At 46.8% G+C, this 17839-nt stretch overlaps 1 protein-coding gene across 6 annotated transcripts in view; it reads left to right on the top strand.

The window, feature by feature from the left end:
- The window catches only part of PTPN3 (protein tyrosine phosphatase, non-receptor type 3), a 98644-nt gene that overhangs the window by 15723 nt on the left and 65082 nt on the right, over positions 1 to 17839 (top strand). For 4 of the 6 annotated variants that reach the window (XM_015568770.1, XM_015568769.1, XM_006771149.1 and 1 more), the window contains exon 2: positions 14501 to 14655. In XM_015568770.1, coding sequence (XP_015424256.1) covers positions 14518 to 14655 — 138 coding nt within the window. In that variant the 5' untranslated portion in view covers positions 14501 to 14517. Of the gene's footprint in view, positions 1 to 1592; positions 1616 to 11487; positions 11619 to 14500; positions 14656 to 17839 lie in introns of those variants that run through there. The other 2 variants (XM_006771150.2, XM_006771151.2) reach the window with 2 other exon arrangements.

Genomic DNA, 17839 nt, shown 5'->3' with positions numbered 1-17839 from the left:
TGGAGAGACATTACAAATTTAACTTTTAAAAAATCGCACCCCAAACAAACAAGAGGGTGTGTTGGTTTTATCTGATGTGTGGCAGCAGGTCTGCTGGGCTGCCCTCTCCTTCCCCTGCAGGGTTTGTCATCTTTGGGGGGTGGAGGCGGGGGAGGTGAGGGCGGTCAGAGCCAATTTGTTTTTACTGCCCTGGAGGTAGATTTCCCATGGCCACTGAAAGACTCTCAAGGTCTAGATCAGCGGTTCTCAACCTGTGGGTCGCGACCCCTTTGGGGGTCGAATGACCCTTTCACAGGGGCCGCCTAAGAGCATCGGAAAACACATATATAATTACATATTGTTTTTGTGATTAATCACTATGCTTTCATTATGTTCAATTTGTAACAATGAAAATACATCCTGCATAGCAGGTATTTACATTACGATTCATAACAGTAGCAAAATTACGGTTACGAAGTAGCAACGAAAATAATTTTATGGTTGGGGGTCACCACAACATGAGGAACTGTATTAAAGGGCCGCGGCGTTAGGAAGGTTGAGAACCACTGGTCTAGATGCTGTGAGGCTGTCCTCGGTCCTCCTGGAGACCCAGGCTCCTCCACACCCAGGATGCCCCCAGCTTATCAGTTCCCCCCGTCCCCTGGCTGACATAAAGATTCTTGGCTTGGAGCCAGCATATCACCCTGAAGGTGAGTGGGCAAAGGTGTGGTTGAGCTCAAGTTCATTGAGAAGCTCGGCCTCCCAGGGACCGTTGTGCACCTGGGCCTCCATCAGGAGTCCTTGTGGTTCAGAGATGCCTGGGTGCCGGGAGCCGGTCCATCCTTGCTTTTTCAAGGGACCTGGCATGTGTGGCATACAGTTCTTAATATGTTTACTCACCTTCTTGGCACTATGTGTTTTAACCAAGGTCACCTCTCCGAGAAAGGTTGTTTCCCCAGGTAGAGATTTTCCCCTGAAGTTAGGGAGGGAATAAAACCCCTTCACTAAGTGCCAGGCGGGTAATTAATCACTTTGACTATGAATAATCATGCTTAAGCTACATACTTTACTCCCTGTTTGTCGAGCTGCTGAGCACTTCACTGCATTGATGAGTGAAGTATGACTTAGTTTAGCTACAGCTGATACCCCCACTTCACAGGTGAGACTGTCTAGGCACAGGCTGATTAAAGGACGAACTTAAGAAACAGAGCTAGAAAACTGAAGCCAGGATGTGAACACTATCGAACTCCTCTGAGCCCTGCTCTCAACCATTATGTTTAGAATATGATAAACATCACTGACTCCGTCCACACGTTTGGGGACCCCTGGACCTGCTGGGGTTGGACCCCAGCACCTGGGGCTGGTGCAGTAGAAGGGGCTGGGACTGGGGCTGGAACGAGAGTTCTGAGCCAGTCAAGAGGTAGGAGAGGGCCCAGCCCATACCAGTACATGAGGCCAAAGCTGATCTCAGGAAATGAGGCTGCCCACTCCGGCTCTCCCGCTGTTAATAATTAGCCCAGGGTGGCAGCCTGTGGAGCTGGGAGGGCCTTTACACATCATGCGCACTTACTCCAGCCCACGCCTTATGCAACGGTAAGAGGAAGTCATTTACGAGGTTTCCCCGATTCTGAAAGAGGTGTGTTCACAATGTCAGGGTGCTGGGGATGTACTTTTTCTTTAAAGTTTATGAAATACCTGTTAAATCCATTGTCATCCTAGAACAGAGGGAATGTGGTAATACATACCCCCGTCATTACTCGGGTTGCTGTAGTTGCAGAATGAATTAGGGAGAAAAAGGGTTTCCTGGACCGTTTCTCCCGGAAGAGGAAATTCACCGGCATGGGAACTGTGGGGAGTGTCTGAAGATTATCTCAGAGGGTGAGGATATACTTATAGTCAGTAAATTGGAGACAATGGTGATTAAGTGGGGCCCTTTCCCCGGAGTGAATCACTTTCCTCCGAGTCATATGAACGGTTGGACTCCGTGGGCAGGTGTGCGATGTCTTGCCCTGAGCTTGGGAGCATAGCCTCATTTGGAGGCTGACTGTGGGACTTGAGCATGGTTCTCTGAGTCTGCCAATAATCTGCCCATCTGTAAAATGGGTACAGCCGTGCTGCCCTCCACACCCAGTCAGAATGAGTCGAGCTGGGAGTAATGGATGCGAAAGTATTTGGAAAACTCCGAAGCCCTGTAGGTAAGACCCTTGGTTGCTTCTCAAGACAGGAAACCTGCGAATGGGAGCAGGCCAGGGACTAGGCCTGAGGTGGGTGGAAAGGGTGGTAATACAGTCAGTCTTCATAGCAGCTGGCGTAGAGCAAGTGTCTGCAGTGGGCCAGGCCCTCTGCTGAGTTAGGTATAAGGTCACTGCTCCTCAGGATGACTTACGGATGAGTAGACTGAGACTTAGAGAGTGAATATGCCCACGGTCATGTCTTCCGGGATGCAGTGGAGCAGGGACTGGCAACCGGGTCTGGTTGGTTCCTTCAGACCTCAGATGGGCCCTGGTTTGCCGAGACCCCTGGTCCGGCCGGCTGAGTGGCCCTGGAGATAGAGAAGTGGGTAGTCTCTGTCCCTGCTCCCATCTCCCAGCACGTGGAAGGCCTTGGGACAAATGAGTGCGCCAAAGGCAGCAACAAGAGATTATTTTCGTCCGATTGTTCCTAAAAACTGTTACTCTGATTCCCATTTTGGTGTGCCTTTATACGTCTTTCCCAGAGTTCGTGCAGTTTCCTCTCCTTAGTTTCCTGACCCCATCTCACCAAGACCTAAAGCCCTGGGAACCTTAGTAGGCGGCACAAAAATACATTTTTATCTTGGTTTGGAGAGGCCCTGGCAGGGTTACCCTACCTGGTCTAACCCGAGATGGCCCCTCAGATGAAAGCCTTGCAGGCAGGGGATTTTGACGCTGGGAGGACCTGTAGGCTCCCTGGGAAACCCAGCGGAAAAGCAACGGGGTGATGACTGCCCACCACTTGGCTGATCCTCGACAAACAGGGTGATGCTTTGGTGGGGAGGGGTGGGAAGGTGTTTTTCTGTGTTTCCTTGAGATAACATGATGGCCACGGCTGCCAGCGGTGCGGATCGGGTTTCTCTGGCCAGGCTGCCACCGACTTCAGCCTCCTTGGCAGGCTCAGAGCTGGCGGGACGGTCCACTTGTGAGATTCCAGCTTCTTGGCTGGGATGCACGGCGATTAGCACATCTCAGACCTTTCGAAGTGACGTTAGCCGTTTTCTGAAGACTTCTGCTGCTCTGAGCTAGCCGTGCAGGGGTGGGGACTGGAGCCTAAGATAGAAATATCGTGGACTGACACCCAAATGGGCGTGTCTCTGCCCCGAGGGCAAATATTAGCACAGTGTTTTTGTAAAGTTTATGCAACTGGATTCACATCCCTGCAGAGTAAATTTATTCCATCCTGTTTTCCAGTCTATTTGGGCCAAGTAGAACTGTTCAGAGGGAGAATGGAAAGAGTTTAATGGCTTAATTTTAGGTAGAAACTGCTCAATAGAAAACGTATTTATTCCATTGTCTATATTTTGAGCTTGGTGTATTGCTCTCTTGTGTATTTGTGTTGTTTTGCCTCCTATTTCGTGATTTGATGGGCCACTTAGTTTCTTTTCCAAGACTGAGGTATGAGGGATAACACTGTTTAGAATTATTTCCCAGGAGAAATCCATGTAAGATCATCCAAATGTGAGTAGTGCATGTAGGGCTGACATGTACAGAAATTAAACTTGGGGGCTGTTGAAAAAAACTCATGATAGAATCTTGGTCCTGGACGCTCAGAGTTCATCTGACCCTTGCAGTTTTACCCAGGTTCTCTGCTTGGTTACCTCTAGTGATGAGGGGCTCCCTCTCTCCCAAGGCTGCCTCGTCCATGTTTGTGCAGTCTCAACTGTTCAGAAACTCTTCCTTCTGTTTCATTTCTCCTTCAAACCCTTGAAACCTTGGGCTCTAAAATAATCAGTCTAATGATCATAGTAAGAATAAGTACCCTCGATTGGGCCCTGCTAGGTGCCAGTTAATTTGCATAGGTATTATCTTCAGTGCTTAAAACAACCTTGGAAAGCAGAGAAAATGTCCCCCCTTTTATTGATAAGGAAATCGAGTCTCAGAGAGGGTGAGTGATCTCGGCAAGTTCACACAGCTTAACAAGTGGCTGAGCTGGGCTTCCAGTCCAAGTCTCTGCCAGATGTCATTCCTGCCGGCCTTCCCAGGGCCTCACACCATGTCCTGACTCTTCTGTGTCAGAGCCCCTTGGATTTTTGAAGAACCTAATCTCTTCCCGGAGATTTCCCTGGGATTTCAGTTATTCCTCAGACACTCCTACCAGATCTGTTTCCGTGGAGTTTCTAAAATGCCTGGGTTTCTCCTCCTGTCTGTGCACACACAGTGTCATTTCTGGACTGCACTGCCTTGGCCTGGCCCATTTCCCTGGGTCCTGCAAGATCCCCCAGGAAGCCTTTGTGATCTGGGCCCCTGTCCCGCCCCACCCCAGTCAGGAGCCTTCCCCTGTTCCTCTGGCACGCGGGCTTTTATTCCCTCAGAACTTAGACTCCAGGCACCTCGGCCCTCCCACCCCACCCCAGTTTCTGGCCTGGCACCCAGCAGGTGCCCAGTCAATGAATACCGAGTGGCCCGGAGCTCCTTCACTAGTGTACTATCGAAGACTAAAATAATCACCCACAAGATCGATGAGTCTGTGAAATTGTAGCCCTCCAGTTGGGCGGGGAACTTGGCCGGTTGCTGGGAGGCTGTGGGGCGGCTTGTCTGCTGCTGAGTCCTGGAAGGCATTCTCCTCAGCCTGGTTTGGTTGCGTTCCCCCTGCGGCTGGCCGGTGTCGCCTTTTCCTCCCAGGAGACCAGCTCGCTGGCCTCGACAGTTTCTGGGTTCACCAAGTCGGCAGGTAATGGGAGAAGTTTACCAGGCACTGTTCAACGACATACTTGGGGGGAGGCCGAGTCACAGCCCTTCTCATGTCTACAGTCCACGCAACACAAGCTGCCGGACGTGTACACGTGCGTACAAGAGACTGTCCTAGCACTGCACCATGATAACCTTTACTTAAACATCAAAACAAAACAAAACCTTAAAAATCGAATTTAAATGAATCTCGTGGCCCTAGCTGGTTTGAGTCCGTGGGTAGAGCGTCAGCCTGTGGACTGAAGGGTCCTGGGTTCGATTCCAGACAAGGGCACATACCTCGTTTGCAGGCTCGATCCCCGGCCCTGGTTGGAAGGCATCCAATCAATGTGTCTGTCTCACATCGATGTTTCTCTCCCCCTCCTTCCCACTCGCTCTAAAAAATCAATGGAAAAATAATACCCTCTGGTGAGAATTAACAACAGCAAAAATCTCATGAAAATATTGTTAAAAGTTAAGAGAGTGGCCACCTCTAGGGGGAAGTGTCGTATTTGAAAAGGGCCACGAGGGGGTCCCTGCCAGGCTTCTTGAGAGCCATGCTCTTAGAATTTGTGCTTTCCCCCTTTATGTGATCCTTTGGGGAAAAAGCGGTGGGGTGGGAGGGGGGAGGTAATGACTTAATTTAATATACTCACAAGTTTAACACGTGAGTTTCCTGGTGTCTTTGGAGTGGAGTATGTTTTTAAGTTACCTTGCTTCCCATCCCAGCCCTGAAAACTCAGCTCATGGAACATAAGAGGTTGGTTTCTCTTTATAGCAACATTACCTCTTTCCAGAAACTGCCTGCAACTCCCACAGCATTCTTTATCTTGCCCTTCAGGGAGCTTACAGCTACTTCTTGTTATCCTCCCAGTATCAAGTATAACTTTTATTTTGTTAGTTTTGCAAGTGCCCTGGTGTCGAACCTATAAATAAACCCCACTCCATAACAAGAAAACTATTTGACATTTTGATGTTGAATGAGAGCAAGAGTGCTAATTACAGGTCTCTGTTTGAGGAAAGTAACCCTACACATTACTCCACCCAGCTTCTGGGGGGTGGTCCAGTTGGAGACCTACTCCCTGAACAAATTATAGGATTTATGGAACAAATGATTTGATTCCAATATTGTACTTCTGGAGTATTAGGATTAATAATTGCAAGATAATTTTAGGATTGAGCTGTGTTATTAAAATGACTGTGTGAGCATTTTCTCCCCTTTGGTGGAAAATAATGTGAAGTCAGAGTTAAAACCTTTCATAAGTGCATTCACGGAAGCATTTTTATAAATAAAAGGTATTAAGTACTTTTACACACACACACATTAAAAATAAGTCTTGTGCATCAGTATTTCCATAGTTGGTTGGCATTATTGTATTCATTAGCAAGCTTTAAGCTTTAACGATGTTATTTAAAAATTAATCTTTTGGTTTATAGGCTCAGGACAAATTAGTTTATTGGCTTTACCGTTGAATTAGAAATAAATGTGAAAATGCCTTCCTTAATGAATTGACATTTTTTCCAATTTAGGAATTATTCACTAGTGATGTTTACATTATAAGCTAGTTTTTAAAATAAGTATATTTATCTTTGTTATGCAGTGTTGTACCTTGGAAATTAAAAAAGTCAATTAAGCCCTAACCGGTTTGGCTCAGTGGATAGAGCGTCGGCCTGCGGACTTAAGGGTCCCAGGTTCGATTCCGGTCAAGGGCATGTACCTTGGTTGCCGGCATATCCCCAGTAGGGGGTGTGCAGGAGGCAGCTGATCAATGTTTCTCTCTCATCGATGTTTCTAACTCTCTATCCCTCTCCCTTCCTCTCTGTAAAAAATCAATAAAATATATTAAAAATAAATAAAAAAGTCAATTAAGTGGAAAAATGGCAGAAGGTAGTATTGATAAATTTATGAAAACATAGTCATGAGGGAAATTAAACTTCGTGTACCAGTTAAATGGTAATTTGCTTATCAGCTGCACACAATTTAAAACTAATAAAGTGGAATTGAATTTATGGAAATGTTTTCTAAAATATAGGGGCATTTCACAAATGAAAGCTGAAATCACGAATTTTTCATTCGTTGGGCTGAATTTCATTAATAACATTTGCAAAGCCTAAAGAATCATACAAAATGCATACATCTCTTTTCTTTTATTTCTTTTCTTCCCTATGACAATCGTACGTAGTCCAGTCTGGCCCATGTCTGAGGAAGTGTGCATAACAAAGGCACTGCGGTCTTTTTTTTTAATAACATGGATATTATGAATCGTTCAGAATTGCTGTCTGTGAGAGAGGCAAACTAATTTGAAGGAACAAGCCAAGACATCTGGTTATGTAATACCCAGTGAGAGAATCTTTTCTGAACTGACATTATGTTCGCTTTGCTTTCTTCCTGTTATGACAACAGTGCTGATCAGGGCACTGACATACAGACTGCAGAGTCTGTCCCTGCAGCGCTCCGGGAAGTGCTTGCTGTGGAAGTTGTAGAAACTCCGTGCAGCCCTGTGATCAACTGGTAACACAGGCAGGAACACTGACATTGGGTGCTGACCTCCCCGAGCCCCTGGCTTGCGGGCTTAGATGGTCAAAACCCAAAGGAACTCTGGAGATCATCGCCTGGTTGAGTGTTTTCCACGGTGCCAGGTGCTTAGACCCCCTGCATCCCAGTCCTCTGCAGGTGCTCATTAAACATGCAACTTCTATATGACAGTTAATGCAAGGCAAGGTCCTGGTTTGGAGCCTGGATCCAAAGGACAGAAATAAAAGGTGTACATCAGAACCATGTACAAGATTTTAATATGGATTGTATATTACATAAGTGCCTTATCAGTGATGTTTGTGCTATGGTTACAAACTGTCTTTGTTCTTGGGAGATACATGCTAAGATAGCTACGTTTTCAAGTGTTCCATTAAAAGCCTAGGATAGGGATGCAGGAGAGAGAAAGAGAGAAAAGCATAGGTGGCAAAATAAAAACAGTTGAATCCAGACCAAGGGGGGTGGGGAGTTCTGTTTTTCTTGCAGCTTTTCCACAAGCTTAAGTTTGAAAATGCGATTTCTGGGTCCTTACTAAACCAGAATCTCTATGGGTGATGCCAAGAATCTGTGTTTTAACAAGCTTCCCCCAGATGATTCTTAACTGCTAAAGTTTCATTTAAGTCTCTGGTTAAAAAGAAAGTCTCATTTTAATCACTCTTTTGTAGCGGCTTAATAACGTGTACATTCCTACACCTTGATCTAATCTTAATCTAGTGCTTGATAAGTGATCAATCCCCATCCAGATGTTTGTAAATCTTATCTTTAGAACGGACTGCCCTGCTTTCTTCAGAGAAGTTTAAGGACCACGGAGGCCTGGCCTTAAAACAGACGAGAACTAGAAGCTGCCGGGTGTGAGGTACGCGCAGCAATCCCAAAGTGTGGCTATGTTCTCCTGTCGGTATGCAGTCAAGCCTCGATTGATGGGAGTGATTTTTAGGGCATTGGTTTGCTCCCGGAAGACCTGGTTAACCAACCCATAAAGCAGCACAGTTACTCTGTGTTTACAGTGAAGAGGAGAAAGCAGTATTGGTATTATATTAGCAGCTAAACAAGTGAAGCATTGTTATTAGATATTGGTGCCTGACGGGAAGCACACTTAACTTGATGAGTCATCCGTCTCACATGGCTGGTTGTACATGAGTGTTTATTAGTTCCGTTTGCTAGAGATATCCCTCTCCGGCTGATCGGGTGTCTGCTGGGGCTCCTAACAACAACAACCAAAAGAAGAGAGCTCTTCTGAGTTCACTGGGGAAGAAGCGTTGGGGAAAAGGAGAGGGGAATCAAGGCCTTATATATTGTGAGAGAGGTTTTTTGAAAAAAATTGGGACTGTGATCAGATAGAAGAGAGCAAAGCTGACATGTTTCCTTTGAAGAAGGAAGTCAGTGAGAGGTGGCGTGATTTCCTCTGCTGGCCACTAGGTGGTAGCATTGGCCCAGATCAGCTTGATTCAGGTAGAGAGGTACCTGTGGTTCATGTGCACTGTTTACTCACAAATTAGGTGTTTCTATCAGGACTGCTTGCTTCCTGTCATTCCTTCTTAACTGACACTGCATTCGAGTCAAGGGGTCTAAGTTCTTGTTTATTTTTTAAGGGTATGCAATCACCCTAACGCTTTCTTTTAAAATGATCAAAATGGAGTTGCTTTCTACCTTTCTCTAATGGAGAAGCGTGTGCTCCGCTTCCTTGTTTGTGTCTGTGGTCATGGGCTTGTGCAAGAACACAGTTCCCCGGATTAGCATGTAGGCCCTTAGGAAATAGAGCATCACCCCTCCCCGGGTCTTGGCTCCAGGGCAGATGAGGAGCCCAGAGGGAACAGTGGTTAAGCCGTGTGACCCAATTCTGAGCACCAGGGTGTGGTGGTCTGCGGCACCGTGCTACTGCCGCTTCTGGCTCCATTGAGTTTGTAGAGAAGTTCCAGAATCTACCTCTTATCTACGACGACTCTCTTTTAACTTTAGCAGGTTGTCTTTATTTAAACAAACAGAACTTTAAGAAACAGAACATTTTATACATTTGTAAGGTATTTTTAAGTCAGGCTTGCCTACAAAATACAGACTTTACAGTCAGCACCCGATGGCATTAGAAGCTTGGTATCCTATATAATAAGAGGAATATGCTAATTAGCCATTACGCCCCATAATGACCAAGCGCGTCACAGCCAGATCACGGATCAACAGGAGGATGGGCCAGCGAGGTACAAGTGGGCTGCAGAGAACTACAGGACAGGGCAGGGCAGCAAGCTATGAGGGCGGGGAAGGAGAGAGAGGGGTGGGGGGAGCTACAGGAGGGCGGGGCAGTGGGCAGAGAGCTACAGGAGGGTGGCAGTGACCTACTGGCGCACGGATTCGTGTGCATGGGCTACTAGTTATTAATAAAATGTCTTTTATTGAGTACCTGCTATGTGTCCCACTTAATTTGATTGGCTCTCTGTTTTAGCTGTGTGGGTACTTTACACGTCTAGCCCTCAACACTCACTGTACCTATGGGGGTCTACTGTGCACAGACTGAGATGTGGCCTCTTTTCTATGTTTTGCAAGTAGAATCTTTGATAAAATCTATAGTTACAGTAGAACCTCTATTCTTACAGGGCAGCACAGATTCGTAACTATTTGCTTTTTGAAAAAGTACGGACAGAGCAAGCTTGGCTCCCATGTTGATAAATGCATCAGCTGCAGCTGCAGTCATTTGTGGTGGGAGAGGCCAGAGTGTTCCTGGTCGGGTTGTGGCTTTGTTTGGAATTAAGAGGCTTATAAAGGAAGCCATAGAAACCCCAAGGGCCGCAATTGCTGTGCTACAGGAAACAGGGCGGTTAGTCAGCACCCATTGTCCGGACTGGATTGTTTAAGATGCCATTTCAAGACAATCTGAAAACACTTCAGGGCTTCATTGTGTGGTTATTTGTTATCAGGCCTCCTCTTATCAAGGTCTGCCTTAGGAACAAGGGTGGGAAGGACATTTCTGCTACTTGTGTGAAGTGCCTACTTATGACTTGTCATTAAGTGCCATTCCAACCCCTTTATGGAACAGGGGTTGATGTGAGGAGGACAAAGTGTGTCTGTTCTGGGTTGCCGGTTTACCGTATTCTGTCAGCTGGCTACCTGCTTATCTGGGCAGCACCATTCACCATGGTTCAGTTCAGAAGACCCGCTGGTACCCACGCTGGTGCGAGCGGTAGGGGGTCTCAGGTGAGGAGCGGCTTGAAAATCAGTGCCTGCGGGGGTCCTTCCATCCAGGTGCCTTTCATTTGGCAGCTCCTATTTGAACTCACCTCTGGGTTTCTTTCTGTGTCACGGTGTGGTTCTGATTTGCTCTGTTTTTGCTGTTCTGAGGACCTGCCTGATTCCCACATGTGGCCGCACCGTGCATGGCCCAGATTCTGCAGAGCCTGTATTCTCAGTCTGACCATGGGCAGCACGCCGCGAGGCACCCGGAACCCCCCTCCTCTAGCCCTTGACTCTCAGGCCCTCCCTTTGAGAGCTTCCCAAAGGGAATGCCATTCTGGGCCCCACGCCCGGATGCTGAATCACCACCTATGGATGGGGCCAGGACAGGCATATTTTATAAAAGCTCCCCCGTCGGGGGGTGGGGGGGGGAGGGGAAGGACGACTCTGATGTGCACCTCCCACTAATAGTTCTATTGTATCTTTTAAAAACAGTCCTAACCCACCTGAAATTCTTAGAAAAGGACTAAACAATAAATTTGGCGTCATAAATTCAGCGTGGTTAAGGCATTATGGAACAGAACACATTTGTTGTCGTTTGATAACTTTTGGTATTACTCAGAAAATGCATCCTGGCTCCTGTGACATTTGCATTGGAAATGGCAAGGTGGAGGTGGTGGGGTGGGTGGAATTTTGCAAGTTTTAGAACAAGTTTCCTTCCCCTGCTGGTCCCAGGAATTTTTTTTTTATTATTAACATGAGATCCCCGACTCCTCCCTCCAGGAGAACTGAGGTTCACCGGGAGCTCCTTAAACAGCATGAGGGATGCCTGCACCCTCTCTCTGGGATGTATCTTCGACTCGGCTCCCATTCCTTTGTGCTTTCAGTTCCTGCAGCTGAGCCCTGATCTGTGGCTCCCCGGGGCTTGATTCTGCTTCGTCCTCATCCCGCCCTGGCTACTGATTCCCAGCTCCGGCCCTGCCCTGACGTTGGGTGCTGCTTTTCCAGTTATCTATGGCTTGCCCTCCCAGGGTGGACCCCAGGTCAGCAGCCCCAGCATCATCTGGGAGACCAAGAAATGCAGGCGTTAGGGCCCCGCCCAGGCCTACTTGAATCTGAGCCTACGTCTTAAGATCCCCGGCGTGAGGAGCCCCGGTCTGCGGGACAGCCCCATGCTGCATTCTGCGTGAAGCCCCGACCCTGTCCTTCTTCCTGCCTGCTCCCACCGGCACACGTTTGTCGATCATGTTGAGCCGCTGTTTATCCACACTGTAACTCTTGGCTTCATTTTTTTTTTTATCTCATTCTGCCTTTCACTCATTGATTCATTCAGAAATTCATTGACTGCCTCCCAGAGCTAAGTGTTGGAGATATAGTGAGCAAAATCAGACCTGGCTCCTACCCTCACGAAGCTCACTCTCAGTGGGAGAAGTAAATGTTAAATAATCGCATCATCCTTATATAATAAAAGGCTAATATGCAAATTGTCCCCTCGACAGGGGGTTCAACTGGGAGTTCAACCAGGGGGCCCTCCCTGATTGGCCTCTCCCCCCAGCTGGCCCCACTCCTGATCACCCCCACCCCCCACCCCGATGGGGGACGGGCCCGCCAACTGCCCACAGCCCCTCCCACAGCCCGGCCCAATCAGTGCACAAATTCGTGCGCTGGGCCTCTAGTTAGTTATAAATGTGAAATTATGATGAGCGCTGTAGAGGAGAGCCTATAACACAAGTGAGTGGTCAGGGACACCAGGAAGGCTTCCCTGAGGAGGTGATGCTGCACTGAGCACTGAGGTGTGAGTAGCAGTTATTCAAGCACAAAGCAGGAACAGCTTCCAGGCAGAAGGAACAGCATGTGCAAAGGCCCAGTGCATTACAGAGAGTTTGTGGAGAATTAATAAAAAGGAACATTAAATTGCTCTTAGCTCCTTCATCGTTAGCTGCTCTTCTGCCCAACCTTGACAGATTTATACCTTCTTCATTCCTTATGCTGACCTTGATCCTTAGCTTCCTACCTGCATGATGGGACCATGTGCTCAGTTGCACACTTTTTCGGGTCATTAGTCTACCACTCCACAATTGTATTCACTAGTAAAACCACTTTCCTTACTGTTCCCTGGATATACTGTGGTCAGATTCTAACCTGCCCACGAATCCCCTCTTCATACATGTATTCTTTGTAAATAAACTTGATATTGAAATATGCATACATAAAGGTGCACAAATCATAAATGTAGAGCCTGATGGATTTTCATAAAGTGGATACATCAGTCTCATTAGCATCCAGATCAAGAAATAGAATAGTATAAGCATCCCAGAAGACCCTGGGCCCCCTCAGTCCCTACACCCAAAGGTAACCACCATCCTGTTTTCTATAAACATTGTCTAGTTTTGCCTGTTGTTGTTTTTGAAGATGTGATTGGATTTATTAAGTGATTCATGAATGGGGCAGCATCCCACCAAGCCCCAAAGGACTACCAAAAGGGAAAAGTGGGGGATTTTAAAAATCACTTAACAAAAAATTTAGTTGCAGTTCACATACATTATTCTATTAGTTTCAGGTAATTAGACGTTACACCCTAGTGATTAGACATTACGGTACATAACTTAGTAGGTGATTATCCCAATAAAGCTTGTGCCCATCTGACTTTATGTAATTGTGTTCCTGCTCTAGGTCTGGCTGCTTTTGCTCAACATAACGTTAGAGACATTCATGTTGAATGTGACAATGGTTCCTTTTTTAAAAAAAATTCATAGAACTGCTTTTTAAAAATATATTTTTATTGATTGCAGAGAAGGGAGAGGGAGAGAGAGAGAGAAACATAAATGATGAGAGAGAACAATTGATCGGCTGCCTGCGCCCCCTACTGGGGATTGAGCCCGCAACCCGGGCAGGTGCCCTTGACTGGAATCGAACCTGGGGCCCTTTGGTCCGCAGGCCGAGGCTCTATCTACTGAGCCAAACCGGGCTCCTTTATTTCCTTTGTTGTATAGTCATGCATGGTGTGCTATTCCACAACTTACCCATTCTATTGAGGGACATTTCTGTCTTTTCCTGGTTGGGGCTATTATGAAGATACTTGTACATATATTTTAGTGAACCAGGAAGGAGGAATTAGCACTCACCATACTATGCTGTCATGAAAAATGTCCATTTTTCTGTTGGGAATAGCCTAGAAGTAGAACTATGTCACAGAATATGCATGTGTTCAGGTTAGGAGGTGCTGCCAAACAGAATGCATCACCAGCTACGCATGAAGTTCCAGGCGCGCCACACCCTGGTCAGCACTTGGTTTAGTCAGATTTTATTATAGCCATTCGGGTGGGTATGTAGTACTAGTGCTTTGTGGTTTTACTTCTCTAACAACTGATGTGGCTTCTTTATTCTAACAGGTTGTTTGTTTGTTTGTTTCTTCTTATTGATTCATAGGAGCTCTTTGTATATTTGTAAATATATATTTTGCAAATATTTCTGTGGGTTGCCTTTTTATTCTTTTACATAGTGTCTTTTAATGAATAGAAGGCCTTAATTTTAATATAATCTAATTTATCAGTGTCTTCATATTTTACGTCATTTTTATATCACGTTTAGTTCTGTAATACCTTAGGGGTAGGATACACAAATATATAAAATAGTAAAACATAAATACAAAATTAAAAGCGTGGGAAATACACATATATGTGTGTACATATCTTGCGGAGATAATAAAACACAAGCCATGTAATCCTATAGACATATTATAATTTAACAATACGCTTTGCTTAGAGCTTAGAAGTCAAAACTTAAGCAGAAGCATGGTCTTTTATCTAGTTCACATTATTCGTGAGGTCCTCCTGTTGCGCAAATCAAAGCAGACAGGTATGGGGTGGGCATGTAACTGTTAATTTGCATATCAGAGAGCTAACAGGTACATCTTCTGTTGCAGGTTATTCAACGATAGTTATGACCTCCCGATTACGTGCGTTTGGTGGAAGAATTAATAACATACGCACCTCAGAATTACCCAAAGAGAAAACTCGGTCCGAAGTCGTGTGCAGCATCCGCTTTCTAGATGGCTTGGTACAGACCTTTAAAGTTAATGTAAGTTCTCCACATTTAATTTTTTCTGAGTTAGTGCTCCTAAGAAACAATTTTTCCTCCAGCTTATAAATCAAGAGATGAAAACTATTTTAAAATGAAAGCTTGAGATCTCAGGTCTTGTATGTTGAGATTGGGCTAGAAAGACCCTTAAAAACAATGTCCACGCACTGGCCATTGTGGCTCAGTTGGTTGGAGCATCATTCCATATACCGAAAGGTCGAAGGTTCAATTCCCAGTGAGGCACTGGGCTCAGCAGGTGCTCATTAAATGTGCAAATGGGTGGGTCCTGTCTGGAGGGTAATGAGAGTTAGCCTCACAGATGGCAGGGCTCAGGGGAGGCCCGGCTTCTCCCACCTCAAACCCAAGGCAGAGGCAGGTATGTGGTCAATCTTTGAAAATGTCCTGTGTGCACTTGAGAAGAATGATGCATGAAGAGTAGCAGTCCCTGCTGCCCCCCTTCTTCCTTCCCCACTGCAGTTATCACAGAGGCTCATGACCTTTGCCCCTCTCTCCCATCCTGTGACCCTAAAGGGGTCAACCCCAACCTGCCTGGCTGCCAGCATCTGCCCCAGCCTGGAAAGTTCAATATGCAAGGGAAGGTATCAGAAAGAGAAGATGGGGGACGAGAGAATAACTGGAGGGCGATAAAAGGCCACAAGAATGTAAAGGCCAACAAAGCTGATCCCTGTGGCTCCTGCCCCACCCATAAGTCTGCTTTCTGCTGAGCCCAGGTCACGAGGGCAGTTTTCCTGACCGCACAGTATGGTGCATGCTAATTTCTCCTTCCTGGCTCAGGGTTAAGTCAGCTCCCTTGTCTGCCTTCAGGGAACAAGATGCAGACAGATGACGGAGGACATGGGAGTTTGGGCCCGTCTCCTGGCAGAGAGCGGGAGTGGACAGTAGAGAGAGAGAGATTCCCCAACTTTCTACCCAGCTGCCGCTTCCACTCCCACAGCTGCCCAGGCCTCCCCTAAGGTCGGGGCCCCGTTCTTTTGCAGATGGGGGGGCATTATTGAAGAAGGACACGCCCAGCAAGAGCATGTAATTGCCTACTTAGAATTGTCTAGAATCGAGGGGGCTCGGAATACACCTGTGGCCTGTTTCTTAAACCAGTGTGTAGAAAAGCTGCCCTCTAGGGCAGCACTGGCCGTAAGAACTTCCTGCAATGCCGGGAAGTGTCCCCTATCCACACCAGCCGACACAGGGCCACTAGCCACACGCGGCCATGGAGCACTTGACATGCGGCTGGAACACCAGATGAGCTACATTTATTTTAGTTAATTAAAATGGAAATAATGTTATGTACTCCAGGCGGTGCGGCCCTTGTCAGTATTTTCTGAGATTACATCAGAACCCCCTGGGATGCGTGTTAGAAATAGAAATCCCTCGGCCCTCCTGGGTGTTTGAAACATACTCTCTAGAGTATGTGCATTTTAACGGCTCCCCAAGCAATCCTGATGCGCATTACAGTTTGGGGGACCACCGATTAGGGGCCTTTTGTCAAGGTCAACCATACATCCCTCAAAAAGCAACTGCCCTTGGTTCACTGAACTTTGTTCTATATGCCGTCTCCTTTTGACGTCGTCATCTATAGAATTTTGTGATTGAACCTGTTCCGCAAAGATCAGAAGCATCTCTTCTAGTTGCTGTAACCAGACAGTTAATTTCTATCTGACTCCTTTGTTAACATTAATGTTGCCAACCTGCAGCTGTTCCTCAGCTCTGCGACTTCTTCCTGACAAGAACACGAATATTTGACAGATGTTTACTGAGCACCCACTATGTGTCAGGCTTTGTTCTGGGTACAAAGGATAGAGGAGTGACCAGAGCAGAGCAAAATCCCGGAGAGGAACTGGACCATACACAGATGTGTACTATGTCAGTGGTATTATGTGCTTAGAAGAAACATAGAGCAGGATAAGAAGATGGAGAGTGCCAAGGAGGGACAAGGAGGTGGGGTTGTCATTTTATACAAGTGACCAGGGAAGGCCTCCCCTAAAGGAAGTGAAGAGGAAAAGAATCCTGTCCTTCTCTGGAGGAAGCACATTCCAGGTCCAAGAAACAGCAGTGCAAAGGCCCTGGGGCAGAATCCTGGTTAGTGTGGTTGTAGAACAGTGTGGCAAGCCATTGTGTGGGGAGAAGAATAAGCAAGGAGAGTGGCAAGAGAGGTCGAGAGATAGCAGGCCAGCTGAGGTGGGGAGGATTGTGCAGAGCCTGGTAGGTCATTCTGAGGGAGGCAGAAAGCACTGCGAGGTTTGGGCAGAGACTCAACATGATCTGACTCAGGTGTCTCTCTGGATGCTCGGTCGACAGTAGACTGGGGCCAAGGGCTAAGAGGCTATTAGAACAACCCCGGGGAGAGATGATAATTGGACAGTGTTGTAGTGTGGAGGTGGCTGAGTAAACCAAGTCAGGAGATATTTTGAAGGTGGGGCCAGTGGGACTTGCTGGCAGATGGGATTGGGATATGTAAGAAGCCTCAAGGTGACTCTAGGGCAGTGATGGCGAACCTTTTGAGCTCGGCGTGTCAGCATTTTGAAAAACCCTAACTTAACTCTGGTGCCGTGTCACATACAGAAATTTTTTGATATTTGCAACCATAGGAAAACAAAGACTTCTATTTTTGATATTTATTTTGTATATTTAAATGCCATTTAACAAAGAAAAATCAACCAAAAAATTGAGCTTGTGTGTCACCTCTGACACGCGTGTCATAGGTTCGCCATCACTGCTCTAGGGTCAGCAGGACAGAGTTGCAGTTTACAGAGATGAGAAAGGCTGCAAGAGGAGCAGAAGTGACCACCCTGATGTAACCATTTGAGTTGCCTGTTACTCACCTGGGAGGGGATGTAGCCATGGCAGTAGATATGTGAGTCACGAGTCTAGACTGGGATATACGCACAGGGTCTGGCTGGGGTACATATGTGGGTGTTCCCAGGGTAGAGGTGGGGTCTGGGGCTATGAAACTGGATGAGGTCCCCTGAGAAGTGAGTAGACAGGAGATACGAAGGAGGTTCGATGTTTAAAGGTTGGAGAGAGGAGGACAGAGCACTAAAGGAGACAGAGGACTATCCAGGGAGGGAGGAGGACACCAAGAGCAAGGGTCTTCGCATCCCAGCTAAGAACGTGTGTCAGGAGTGACGAGCCCTGTAAACGGGACAAGGAAAGCGCCCACCCAGAGTGG

Source organism: Myotis davidii, unplaced genomic scaffold (genome assembly GCF_000327345.1).
Source record: "Myotis davidii unplaced genomic scaffold, ASM32734v1 scaffold64, whole genome shotgun sequence".
Lineage (NCBI taxonomy): Eukaryota > Metazoa > Chordata > Mammalia > Chiroptera > Vespertilionidae > Myotis > Myotis davidii.
The sequence above is the reverse complement of the archived record's forward strand: the minus strand, read 5'-3'. Positions and strand labels throughout refer to the sequence as shown.